At 43.9% G+C, this 13,617-nt stretch overlaps 3 protein-coding genes across 3 annotated transcripts in view; all 3 read right to left on the minus strand.

The window, feature by feature from the left end:
* Nucleotides 1-911, minus strand: part of LOC105528995 (sialic acid-binding Ig-like lectin 12) — a 36,455-nt gene extending 35,544 nt beyond the window's left edge. The window contains exon 1 of the mRNA XM_011966051.1: nt 620-911. The gene's annotated coding sequence lies outside the window, so the exon portion shown is untranslated. The remainder of the gene's footprint in view (nt 1-619) is intronic.
* The window catches only part of LOC105528997 (SIGLEC family-like protein 1), a 17,900-nt gene extending 16,518 nt beyond the window's left edge, over nt 1-1,382 (minus strand). Inside the window, exons 1-3 of the mRNA XM_011966052.1 lie at nt 1,361-1,382; nt 905-1,034; nt 774-826 (exon numbers count right to left, since the gene is read on the minus strand). Of these exons, the coding sequence (XP_011821442.1) occupies nt 774-826; nt 905-1,034; nt 1,361-1,382 (205 nt within the window). The remainder of the gene's footprint in view (nt 1-773; nt 827-904; nt 1,035-1,360) is intronic.
* Nucleotides 1,383-2,848: 1,466 nt separating this feature from the next.
* SIGLECL1 (SIGLEC family like 1) overlaps nt 2,849-13,617 on the minus strand; it is an 18,398-nt gene continuing 7,629 nt past the window's right edge. Inside the window, exons 2-6 of the mRNA XM_011965914.1 lie at nt 8,075-8,287; nt 6,520-6,801; nt 6,287-6,392; nt 4,643-4,799; nt 2,849-3,597 (exon numbers count right to left, since the gene is read on the minus strand). Coding sequence (XP_011821304.1) covers nt 3,571-3,597; nt 4,643-4,799; nt 6,287-6,392; nt 6,520-6,801; nt 8,075-8,096 — 594 coding nt within the window. The 5' untranslated portion in view covers nt 8,097-8,287 and the 3' untranslated portion in view covers nt 2,849-3,570. The remainder of the gene's footprint in view (nt 3,598-4,642; nt 4,800-6,286; nt 6,393-6,519; nt 6,802-8,074; nt 8,288-13,617) is intronic.

Genomic DNA, 13,617 nt, shown 5'->3' on the forward strand with positions numbered 1-13,617 from the left:
CCTCCTCCTGCTTTAATTTACAACCTCAAATCAAAGGTTGGGAAGAGCTGTGGACTGGTTCCAGTTGGGGCTTTGCCAGTAACTCGTTGGATAGCTCTGGGCAAGTTCTGTTCCCTTTCTGCTTCCCCTTTTTTTCCTCCTCGGTAAAACGGGAGGGTTACTGCAAACTAGGTAAGGGTCCTTCAGACTCAAAAACTCTGATCTCTTACATCTGTAATCCCAGCACTTTGGGAGGCTGAGGTGGGAAGATCGCTTGAGCTCAGAAGTTTGAGACCAGTCTGGGTAACATAGCGACACCCTGTCTCTACAAAACAATTAAAAAAAAAAGCAGCCCGGCATTGTGGGTGCAGGTACTCCAGAGGCTGAGGTGGGAGGATTGCTTGAGCCTGGGAGGTCGAGGCTGCAGTGAGCTGAGATTGTGCCACTGCACTCCAGCCTGAGTGACAGAGCAAGACACTGTCTCAAAATAAATAGATGAATAAAATAATGAAATAAAAATAAAATTCTGATCTCTTTCCAGTCTCATTTCCTTCTCCAGGACCTGGTGTATGCATGAGTTGTCTTCACAGGCGATCTCTTTTCCCTCCCCCTAAATTATTGTTTCTTTTTCCATATTTACCTCCTAGTCTCAGGTTCCAAAGAGCTCCAGCCTGGTCTTACCTCAGCACTGTTTCCTTAAAAACCGAATGTCCTCCTGAATTTTTGCATCAAGCGGGTTTGTCTGACTTCCTATTACTGTTTTCAATGACTCCAGATGCGCCCGATGAACTGACAGACACGTGGAATAACCGTGTACACAAACACGGAGTGCCTCACGGGGAAGTGACTAAGGTGGAGGAAAGCTAACGGATTCGCTGAACTGGAAGTTCCCCGAGGCCTCGCCAACCTCCTTGCACGGGGATACCAACTCCGTGAAGTCCCGCCCCGCAAGCACACGCGAGTTTGTCCAGAGCCAATCAGGGCCTGACGCTTCTCGCGGGAGCTGCTGGGACGTGCAGCCGCATAGGAGAGCGCGCGGGTCTCCAGAGCCTGAGCTAGTCAGAAGCAACCGTCGCTACTGGGTAAGCCAGCCATTGGGAGAATCGGTTTCCTTGGGCAGGTGGTTCCAGACCCCCACCAGTCCTCTAGACTCCAAGCCAATCAGTTGCTAAGGAACATTCCTCTCTCAACCTAGTACGTGCGGGAAGTCAAGGCACTGGCTAAGGAACAAAATGCCCAGTGCTGGACCCCCGGGGCTGGTCAGAAGTCACCTTGTGTACTCCTTGTTTCCTGTCCTGCACCCGAGGCCCCTATCACCAAGAAAACAAGACACACGATGAAGCGTAGCCTCTCTATTCCCATTCCCAAACCCATCTCTGACCTATCTCCAACCCGATCCCCATCCTCTCTCCCATTCCTCTTCTACATTTTATTCTCTTCTTTCCCAGCACTGGCACTCTCCCTCTCCCCAGCCTTATCCGCCTCTCCCTCCCAAGGAGAGGATGTATCTTTAGTAGAAGCAAACACCAAACCTGTTATATAGAGGCTTCTATCCTCAACTCAAAACCTCTGCTGCACAGGATTCTCATACACCTCCACTGAATGTGATTCTCATACAATCTGCACTTTCCAGAATTACAAAGCATAAGAGGAAATAACCCTCCACAAGTGAGGACAAAACCTAGACTTCTTACTAGAGCCCTTGAAGCCCTGAAAGTTCTGGCCCTTCAGGAGTTCATCCCTCTGTCAATTCCAGTCACAGCAGCCTGCTCTGGGCTCCGGAACTCACCAAACTGCTCTCATGTCAGGGCCTACGCTCTACTGCTCCCTCTGTCTAGCCAGCTCCTGAGAATCCTATAGGTCTCAAGACAAGTGTCACTTTCTCTGAGAGGCCTTCTCTGACTCTGTAATCCAACCTAGCTTCCTTTCCTGTGCTTTCTCATAGTATTCTATCCTTTTTTCTTTCTAGCACTTATCAACATTTTAAGCTATACAGTTGTCTGCTTTTCTTCATTGTCTATCTGTGTAGACCATGACTCCATGGAGGCAGGGTCAGCGTCTTACTTCTTCCCCTCATTATCTGGCAAATCTGATACTTCTGTGAAATGTGAACTGTCTGTGAGAGGTGCTTGTACACGTGGGGGCTAACAGAAATGTCCACCCTGAGTATAAGATGACCATCTAGTTGGTGCTACAGGGTCACTGTATTTACTCACAAATATTGCCCCAGGGAAGAGATGACCCTCTTTCAACCCACTAAACACTACTAGCATCTGGCCAGGCACAGTGGCTCACACCTGTAATCCCAGCACTTTGGGCAGCAGGGGTGGGTGGATCACCTGAGGTCAGGAGTTCAAGACCAGCCTGGCCTACATGGTGAAACCCCGTCTCTACTAAAACTATAAAAAATTAGCTGGGCGTGGTGGTGCACGCCTGTAATCCCAGCTACTCGGGAGGCTGAGGCAGGAGAATCACTTGAACCCGGGAGGCAGAGGTTGCAGTGAGCCGAGATCACACCATTGCACTCCAGCTTGGGAAACAAGAGCGAAACTCTGTCTGAAAAAAAGAAAAAAAAAAATCTACTAGAAGGGAGGTTATCATCCATTCTGAGAGGAACAATACACAGCTGTGGTTCATCCTAATGCCAGAATCCCTTTCTCATTCCTTGCATACCTGCCTTTCAATCTGGCCAAGAACTATTGCAATAACCTCCTAACTAGCATCTTTACCTCCAGCCTTACCCATTCTAAATATATCATATATGGGGTCAGGGTAGGGGAATGATGTTCTTGTATATATCTGGTCACTCTACTTGCTTGCTACGAACCTTACAACAGCTTATAATTAATTAAATCATTTGACAAACATTCTTGAGATCTTATTGTATTTTAGGCATCATTCTGGGTGCTGGTGATAAAAGTAGAAAACAAGGCAGAAAAAGTCCCTGTTCTCTTGGAACTTACATTCTAAGGGAGTCAGGATAAGGTCCTACAAGATAAAGCTCCAATGAATCTTGGCCTTCAGGGCCCATCGTCATGTTTTTTCTCATCTGCATCTCTGAACAGTACTTTTCACCCGCTCTCCACCCAGGTATGGGTCATGTGATGTTTAAAGGTTGGGGAATGAAAGATTTTGTCCAAAGATACACAGCTACCAAGCACTGAAGTTGGGATTCCATTCAGATATGAAGGCTTGAAAGCCTGGTGCTCTTGTAGGTGTATCTCAGGTACTGGCACACAGTAGGCGCTCAAAAGCAACTTGCTGATGGGACTTGATTCATATTGTCACATATATCTTTCCTTCTTTTGACACCTTCCCAGGGTGGCACAGATTTCTTCTGGTTTAGTCAAACAACCAATTGCAAAGTTTGTCTTCAGAGGCTCTAAGACTAGGTCTGAGAGTAAACCCCTATTCAGTGGAGAATGAGTGTAAGGGATGTGTGGGAACTGAGAGGGTTTTGTGAGCTCAGGAGAGTCCGGGGGCTCCAGGTTTATTACAGCCTCCAGGGTTTCTGTGGGCTCTATAAATTTTGCAGACTTTTCTAATTCCAGGGATAATGGTGACTCCAGGTATGATGCACGTTCCACAGGCTTAGCTGGCTCGTTTATCTTGCTTTTCCTGAAAGCGAGGTGCAAAATAGCACAAAGAAAGAAGAATGTTGGAACAGATCTAGAGTTGAGATATCCAAATCTTAAAATGACACCTCTTTGTGCACAGAATTAAAGCAACATGGAGTGAGCACTGGCTTAGCCCTTCCTCACAACCCCATGGTTCGAGCCTGCAACTCGGTCTTCTCCCTCTGACCCGTCTCTGCACATCCTCAGTGCCAATAACACTGACTGTTCCTCAGACTCTTCAGGGAATCTTGCCTGACTTCCTCAGGTAGGTTTGGTCCCTCCCTCTTCTGCACCACCGCAACTCCCTGGCTCAGCATCCCCTACTGTGAAGGTGCCTTCTCCACCAGTCTAGCTGCTCTTGGAGGACAAGGCCTAGGTTTGTCCCATTTCTGAGACCCCAGTATTGCCCAGCACAAAGATTGGGGGATATTGCAGGAAATATTGGTGGAATTAACAGATGGTTTATCCACTAAAGGACACTAACTATTCATGCAGGGTGTCAGGAGGGCAGCAGGGCAATTCTGATTCTGGAGAATCATAAACGGTAAATAACAGTGAGGCCCAGCAACTTCAGACACTGTATCTTCCAAGCCCTGCTGAGGATGTGGGGTACAGGGTGAATGAAGGAGTAACCTGGGCTTGGCCTAATCTCTAACCACTTCAGGCTGACTTGGCCTGTGGCATCTACACCAAGCTGACTGCTGCCAGCCATACACTCAGAGACCAAATCCTTTGGTTTCCACTCTGATGCTACAACTGCTATTAGGATTTTCCACAACTGCTTTTTCAGTGGGGATTCAGTGTGCTGGTGTGTGTGTGTGTAAATTGATTTTAATTGTTCTTTAAATTGTTTCTCTTAACTTTCATCCTTCTCCTCTCTGGGCCTTAGCTTCCTATTTATAAAATGACCTGAAAGCACACTCTAGTGGTACGTATCCTGCAAGACTGAAGATGATAACACCTTCAAAACACTGTGTGCTCCCTTCCCTATGGGTCTTATTATCAGTATTCCGATAGACCAGATTCCAGACACAATAGGTACATACCAATATGTGGCTCTCAGAAAATGTGGTGACTATGGGTTTTCCTGGTTCCTCAGGCTTCAGACACATCTCGAGTTCTTGGCTTGCTCTGACTTTCGAGCTGTTTTTTGCTCTGATTGCTGCAGCTTTCTTCGCCTGCTTCTTTCTGATATGTTTCACTCTAAGGAAATAAACTTTGGATTGGTTCTGGCTCTCCATCTCCCTGAATCCCGACACGGGCTCTACCTTGACCAGAACTTCTGATTTAAAGCCTCAACAACAGTACCAGCTTGCTGTATGACCTAGGGCAAGCCACACATCCTCTCTGGGAGTTAGTTTCACACCCTGAATAATGGGGATACCCTGCTTATTAGGCTGTGGGGCTCAGATGAGGTCAGCTATGAAAGAGCCTTGCAACTGGCAGAGAGATTGTTACTGGTCTTCAAGTCCAGTTGATTATACCTTGAAAATAGCTCCTCAGTTTGCCCTGCCACCTCACTCCTCATCTTTGTCTCCCCATAGCCGGCCATGCCCAAGTCCCACCTCTCTGGCTGCCCCTCATCATGTGCCTCAGGTCAGGCCTTCTATTTCCTGCTTAATCCGCTGTACCAGCTTCCTGCCTGGCCTCTGACCTTCTGTCTCTCACTCTCTAATCTGTGTCCCACCCCAAACTCAAGCTTTCCTTCACAGCTTAGCACTCTTCCTAACAGTGCTCCGAACTGAGGATTCAGTCCAAGCTGTCTGGACAGGCTCCCCCGCCTGACTCTCTGACCTGACTTCCTGCAGCTCAGCCCTTCCCACTCCATGCTTCTAGCTAATACGTGCAGCTAAGTTTTAACACCCTGTGAACCAACACCAAGGACGTCTTTCAACCTCATTTTTAGCCATTACCTGGCACTCTCAATGCACCTGACATTACATAAAGACACTGGAAATGCCTCAAACGTGCCTCCAGGCATCTGCATACAAAGGTTAGGTATCCCTTATCTGAAATGCTTGGGACCAGAAGTGTTTCAGATTTCAATTTTTTTTTTTTTAGATTTTGGAATATTTGTTTATACATAATGACATATCTTGGGGATAGGAGCCAAGTATAAAAACAAAAGTCAGTTATGTTTCATATACACCTTATACACATGGCCTAAAGGTAATTTTATATAATACTTAAAATTATTTTGTGCATGAAATAAAGTTTGTGTACATTGAACTATCACATGAGGTCAGGGGTGGAATTTTCTACTTGTGGCATTATGTTGGTGCCTCGAGAACTTTTGGATTTTGGAGCATTTCGGATCTTGGATTTTTGGATTAGATATTCAACGTGTACTATTAATACTTTCCACCAAGCTAATGAGTACTTAGCTCTGCAGGCCCACCACAGCCAGCACCCCGGGGACTCGCTGCTGCCTTCTCCAGGGCTGCCAAGCCCCTTCTTGGCTTTCTCCTTTATAAAATGTGTTGAAAGTGTCTGTTTTATGATGCAGTTTTACGGCTCTGTAGAGTCCTCATGGCCCTGGATTGTGGTGACCATGTTTGGTACCTCTTTCCCTCTTTAGACCCTAAGCTCCTTGAGGGGAGGGGTCCTGTCTTTGCCCTCTCTGTGCCAGGGCTGCAGCCAGGACCTGCCGGGTAGTAGGCTTGCGGGTGAATTTTAACCCTAGTACTCACATGAGAGGGAGGAGGCAGAGGAAGAGCAGCGCAATTACAATTCCCGCATAGATAGCACCCTGGATCAGCCCTTTCACGAAGGCCTGGGAAGCCAAAGAACTCTTTCCTGGAAGCAGAGAGCATGAGAGAAGTTTGGCATTGGAGCCAAAACTCTGCTCCATTCTCTAGCCCCAGTGACTGTCCCCATCCCACTTATTGTCCTCACCCAGTCACCCAGCCCCCTCCACCCTCACTTGACATCAGTAGGATGCTCAAAGCGTGGGTTCCGTTTTGGTTCTTCCCCTCACAGAGAAGTCTCATGCCCATTTCTGGCTCTTCGGTTAGGCTGATGGTGCTGTTAGCCCAGGGGCCAAGCACGGTGGAGGTCACTTGGAGGCTGCCATCCATGCCATCCACACCCACGGGGACTCCTCCCATCCACCACTGCACAGAGGGTGTGGGAATCCCATGGAAGGAACAGCTGCACTGCAGTGTCTTCTCCAAGGAGCAAGAAGAGTTGAGCAGCTTAGCAGGTACTGTGGGGAGGAAGGGTCAGGAGTCAGCAAGGCATCCTGACTTCCCTCTTCCAGTTTCTCCAGGATGCAGCCTTCTCTTTATTTGCTATTCACAAGGAGTTTCCGAAGGACTTTCTGGAAGCCCACAGGATTCAGGCCTCACAGACTAGTTCCCCTCTATCTTCTCCCCTCATCTGGCCTGAACCTGATCGCTAGACCTTCTTGAGGGGTGGCCAGTAAATTTTCTGAGACTCTACATTGTCTGTGATCCCTCACCTACCCCACAAGGCTAGATGTCCAAGCCAGCGCTCCTACTCTGCTTCTCTTCTTCCCACCCGCAATGTTCCTCTTAGGGTCTGTGATCAGTTCTCCCTCCATCACTTACCGTCTGGATGCTGCTGGGCAAGTCACTCCCCTTATCATTGCTGTTTCCTAGCCTGGAAAATTGGGATATTTGCTGAACCTATCTCATATTATCATTGTTATAAGAATGAATGCCCCAAGATTTGTAGTGCACCCAGCTCGGTGCGTAGTGAAGTGTTACCCATTCAATAAGTAGAACACCTTTCTCAATTTCCTTCTTCCTGGTCCCAGGTGGCCTTTGGTGGAATATTCACTGGAAGCCAAGAGTACTGTGGTATCTTCTGTGTAAGAATGTTGGAAACTGCCTCGCTTTACTTAGAATAGGTAGGACATGGTGGCCACTTGATGAATATCATGGATTAGGAAGGAACGGTCACATCCATCAGGGTCTCCAAAATGAGGAATCTGTCTTCAGTGTTGACACATACTTTTTCATTGAAGTTTTTTGAGGTTACTGGAAGAAAGGGGTAATTTTCCCCTAACCAGTAGCTCCTGATCTTGGTCTCTTCACGTGAGTCACTTGCGGGGTGCTGTTGAGGAATTTGTGGGGGACTCTCATGCATGGCCCCCTCTATGGCTGTCCTCTGAATTGTCTTTTCCATCTGGCAAAGTGTGCCCGTGGAAACGCTGAAAAACTTAACTTCAGGGCTTCCAGTAATGTCTGAAACAGCTCTTGGTGCTCTCATGCCTTCATAGCACCCGTACCCTCAATCCCTCTCCATTGCCCAATTTGCTATTTGCTTCAGACACCCCAGTCCTGTCAAAATCTGACACACAGAAGATGTCTAATTCACATTGATTATTTGGTACTTATGCCCTTATGTCCTCTTTCTCTGTGCCTCCATAGTCCATCCTCTGCCCCTGCCAACACCCAGGCCCTGGAGTCTTGGCTTCCAAACACCCCTCCAGTGCTGCTTCTCACCTTACTTACCCAGCTGTAGCAGTGGAAGCATCACTTGCAGCAGCAACAGTTCTCAAGAATAGCAGAAGCTCTTTCCTACGCTGGTTCTGACATCAGAACCATATGGTTCAGAAGGAGTGAGGTGATGGGTAACTGAAAGAGGATGTGGGGATAGGGAGAGCAGAAAGTATCTTTAGCCAAGTCAGGGGCTTCTGTCTCTGGTCAATATGAAGGCCTGTTCACCTGGAGAAGCAGGAATTATATGGGATGAGATGCTCATGAGCATGTAGGGACAGGGAGGCAACTAAGATAGTCTGTGAAGCCTCAGTGTCATGTCTCCTTAATTCTTTGTTTTATTTATTTATTTATGTGTTTACTTTTATTTATTTATTTATTTATTTGACAGAGTCTCACTGTGTCATCCAGGCTGGAGTGCAGTGGTGTGATCTCAGCTCACTGCAAGCTCCGCCTCCCGGATTCACGCCATTCTCCTGCCTCAGCCTCCCAAGTAGCTGGTATTACAGGTAACTGCGACTACAGGCGCCCACCACCATGCCTGGCTAATTTTTTGTATTTTTAGTAGAGATGGGGTTTCACTGTGTTACCCAGGATGGTCTCGATCTCCTGACCTTGTGATCCACCCGCCTTGGCCTCCCAAAGTGCTGGGATTACAGGCATGAGCCACCACGCCCAGTCTATTCTTTGTTTTATTTTTGTTTTTTGAGACAGAATCTTACTCTGTCGCCCAGGCTGGAGTACAGTGGCTCGATCTCGGCTCACTGCAACCTCCGTCTCCCATGTTCAAGCGACTCTTCTGCCTTAGCCTCCCGAGTAGCTGGAATTACAGGTATTCACCACCATGGCCAGTTAATTTCTGTATTTTTAGTAGAGATGAGATTTCGCCATGTTGGCCAGGCTGGTCTCAAACACCTGACCCACCTTGGCCTCCCAAAGTGCTGAGATTACAGGCATAAGCCACCATGCCCGGCTTGTTTTTGTTTTTGAGACAGGGTCTTTCTGTCTCTCTGTCACCCAGTGTGGAGTGCAGTGGTGTGATCACTTAAGATAGAAAAGTGTTGACATTCTCTCAGGAAAAATATGATAATGTTTAGTTTGGTGAGAAGTGTAAAACAACATCTCCCCACCACAGTATAATTGTTTTCCCATAAAATTTGAAATGAATGGTGTAAGTAATGTTATATAGCATGGCACAATGTTCCTGTTTATATCCCATGTAGATATTTATTTAATAAATTTGTTCTCAGTAAATTTCTATTAAAAAAAGAGACAGCACGGGACCCTGTCTCAAAAAAAATGGTCAATTCCAATTCCTACTGGATATCATGACTTAAAAATCCATAGTAATTCCAGCCTGGGCAACATGGTAAAACCCCGTTTCTACAAAAAATACAAAAATTATCTGGGTGTGGTGGTATGCACCTGTAGTCCAAGCTACTTGAGAGGTTAAGGTGGGAGGATCACCTGAGGTGGGGAGGTCAAGGCTGCAGTCAGCCGTGATCACACCACTGCACTGTAGCTTGGGCAACAGAGTAAGACTCTATCTCAAAATAAGTAAGTAAGTAAATAAAATACATACATACATAGTAATTCAGAGTATATGGTATTGACACAAGGATAAATAAAAATATCAGTGGGACAAGCTATATGGTTGAGAAAAATACCTATACATACATGATCACTTGGTTTAGGATAAATACGGCACTGCACAGAAGTGGTTGAAGGACTCTCTTTTGAATAAATTGTGTCAGAATAACTGGATAGCCATACAGCGAAAGGAAATAAGACCTCTACCTCATGTCATACATAAAAATAACTTCCAGGGACATTGGGACACTGTTCTAGAACTGTGCTGTACGAAGAAATATAATGTGAGCTACAAATGTGGACTACATGTATAATTTTAAATTTTCTAGTAGCCACATTAAAAAAGAAGAAATGGTTAAAAATAATTTTAAGGTGTTTCATTTAACCTAGTGAAAGAAACCTAGGTTATTCACTAGGTTATTCATATTGAACCTAACCCAATATTTCAACATGCAGTCAACACACAATTGAAAGATTTGGTAACATTCTTTACACACTCTTCAAAGCCTTGTATATATTTTACACTTACAGCACACTTCAATTCAGACTAGCCACAATATAAGGGCTCAGTAGCCATATGTAGTTAGTAGCTACCGTATTGGTCAGCGGAATTCTTGAATACAACATAGGAGAGTATCTTGGTAAGTTTTAGGTAAGCAAAGATTTCTTTAAAAGGGCCACAAAGCACTAGCTATGAGGAAATACGGATAAAATAGACTATATCAGAATTAATTTCTGCATCAAAAGACACCATTAAGAGAGGACAAATGCAAGTTACAGGGCTGGAGAAGACACTTGCAACACATACAACATGCTTGCATCCAGAATATAGCAAAGATAAAGAGGGTAATGAATGGTGTAGTACATGAGTGGAGTGTTTGGGGTGTTGTTAATGTTCTATTTCTTGACCTCAATGATGGTTACACTGGCCTGCTCCCTTTGTGATAATCTGATTGTATGCTTACTATCTGTAGTAATACTTCTCTGTATAAAATTGTACTTTGATTTAAAAGCTTGTTTGAAAATAAAGACAGAGAAACAGAAAGGATACAAAAGGGAATATAGAACGGTTGGGACAAGTAGAGATCATGTATCTGGATGTTAGATTTAAATTCCAGTATATCAATGATTTAACTAAATATAAATGGCTTAAAATTATCCAGTTATGAATCTAAGATCACCATATTGGAAAAAAGAACCAAAGCCAAACTCTATGCTGTTTACAAAAGACACAACCAAAGCATAAATGTAAAGGACAGTTAAAAAACCAAAGAATGAAAACATATACCAAGCAAATACCAACCAGAAAACCAGGTAATGTAGACATACCTACGTTAACATCCCATAAAGCAGACTTTAAGCAAGAGGCATTACCAAAGATAGAATGGCACATCTCCTAATGATAAGAGGACATTAACAGGAATAAAGTATATATTTAACATTTGTGTTTGCCTACTAACATAGACCAAAAATATATAAAGCAAAAAAATCTACAAAAATAAAAAGAGAAACAGGCATCCACAATAGTAGTGTGGCATTTTAATCACTTTTCTCTCAGAAACTGATAGAACAAACAGACTATTGGAATATATAAGGATTTCAACAACTTCATCAGCAAATTTGACCAAAAATATATAGAGAATACTGCATTCAATAACTGCAGAATACAATTTCTTTGTAAGCACACAGAGAACATTTACAGAAATTGACCATAGCTGGATCATAAGACAAACCTTAACAAAATTTCCATGAAAATATTTAAAATCTCATTAATAACCAGCAAAATGTCTGTTAAAACCATGAGATACTAGTACATATCTAGCTGGATATTTTAAAAGACTGACAGTATATCAAGTCTTGGTGAGAATGTGGTACTCAACTTTCACACACTATTGGCGGAAATATAAATCAGGGCAACAAAGTTATCAAAGTAGAAGATACACATACTCTATGACCCCCAAATTCCACTCCCAGATATATAGTTTATAGAAATGTTTGTGCACATGTATGCCAAAAAAATCATGCAAAAATGTTTACAGTGGTATTATTTAAAAATAGCTAAAACGTTAAACAATCCAAATACCAGTAAACACAGAATTTTAAAAAATGAGATACTACACAGCATCAAAAACCTATGAGCTAATGCTAGATGCAACAACATGGCCCATCCTTACAAATAAAATATTGAATTAACAAAGCCAGACACAAATGAGTAACAATGTATGGCAGCATTTCTCTAAAATTTGAAAAAAACTGGGCAAAAATCAAGTGTTTAAGAACGCAGGCACAAGTCGTAAAAATCCTTTAAAAGTTGCCAAGAAATGTCCAGCATAAAAGGTAGGATATTAATTGCCTTTGTGGGAGGAAGGAGATCTGTTTCTCTTTTTACTTTATTATTTGTAGGGGGTATGAACAGGTCTTTTGAGATACTGGCTATAGTGAATTCCATAAGGCTGTACCCTATATAGGCGTCCTTTTAATAGTACAGTTTTCCATTGCCCATCTGCCTGACCATATGGCCAGGCCATTGGCCACTGCCCATGAATTGGTAAAAACCCAAACATAGAGGCAATTCAGCCCACTGAAGTGACTTGTTTTTACCTTCCTCAATACGAGTGTCAGTCTTCCAAACAGGATGCTGTTAATTCACTTTGGAATTGCCATCCATAAATCAAACAGCTCTTAGTGGGTCAGTGGAGACCTATTAATAGACATCATCCAAGTAATAATAGGATCTAGCAGCTCTTCAGTAGGGAAAAAGAGGCCACCTGTTCATAAACATAACGAGCACCTCCTTGCATTTCTCTGGTAGCATGTTCGTGTATAAACAATTTCCATTTTATTATGAGACTCTTTTGGGCATGGCCTTTCTTATCACAGTGTTTTTCCAACATTACAAACACATCATGAGTATTTCAGGTGTCAGGATTATTATGTCCTTCCATGACAGGGCAGACTCAAAGCCCAATAGGCTAGTTGTCTGTCAAACGGAAATTTTCTGGCCCCAAATCCCAGCATTCACCACTAGGTGGTGCTCACTGGCCTTCGCTCCAGTCTGCCTAAATAAACCAAACATTAAGCTTCTAACATGTTTTGTCCACCAGATACCCTGTACTGTTTCAAATGAATAATTAGTGTGGGCTTAGGCAATCTTATTGGTTCCTATTTAGCATGTTCAATCAATATTGGCTGAAGGGAAGATTTACATGCCTTCTGTTTTATTAGGGGAACTCTTCCCCAGTTGGACACAATATCCTTTCTCATAATACATTTAGGTAAATATATTCACATAATACATTCACACAGTCTGTCCAAACATTCCAATTTTCATCCAAAGTTTCACCTGAATCTCGTCCACTTTTGCAATCCTATGTCTTCGCAATCTAACCATAGATGCTATTAGAATTTCACCAACCTTTTTGGAATCACAGTGTATAAGGCTCCCACATGAGTCCCAGAAATATCTCTTATCCACCCCCTGACTATTTTACCGCTAATGTGCCTATGACTTTGGGTCCTCAGTTAGGGGTCAGGCCAAGCAACCCAGGCCCTTTTGTCATTTATCTTGATTAGATCACAAGTTCGTCCCCTCAGGAGATCTGAGGTCAGATTTCTCATTGTCATGTTTGCCTTCTGGCTTTTAAAATTCCTCCAAACTAGGGTAAATATAGCAGACTTGATGGGGGCCCTTCGACACTGGAGGGCCAGTCTGGGTTCTCACTGCTCCACCTATTTTCTAAGAGTGCTCCATTGAGACCTTTGTTTTAACTCCCTCAATGTCTGCTTAACTCATCTCATTTCTTAATAACTGTTTCAAGATTTCCACCCTCTTGGAAACTGTCTCTTATACACATCTAGATGTGTATAAGAGACAGCTACCGTATTGGTCAGCGGAATTCTTGAATACAACATAGGAGAGTATCTTGGTAAGTTTTAGGTAAGCAAAGATTTCTTTAAAGGGGCCACAA

The sequence above is a fragment of the Mandrillus leucophaeus genome, unplaced genomic scaffold (genome assembly GCF_000951045.1).
Source record: "Mandrillus leucophaeus isolate KB7577 unplaced genomic scaffold, Mleu.le_1.0 Scaffold74, whole genome shotgun sequence".
Taxonomy (NCBI): Eukaryota; Metazoa; Chordata; class Mammalia; order Primates; family Cercopithecidae; genus Mandrillus; species Mandrillus leucophaeus.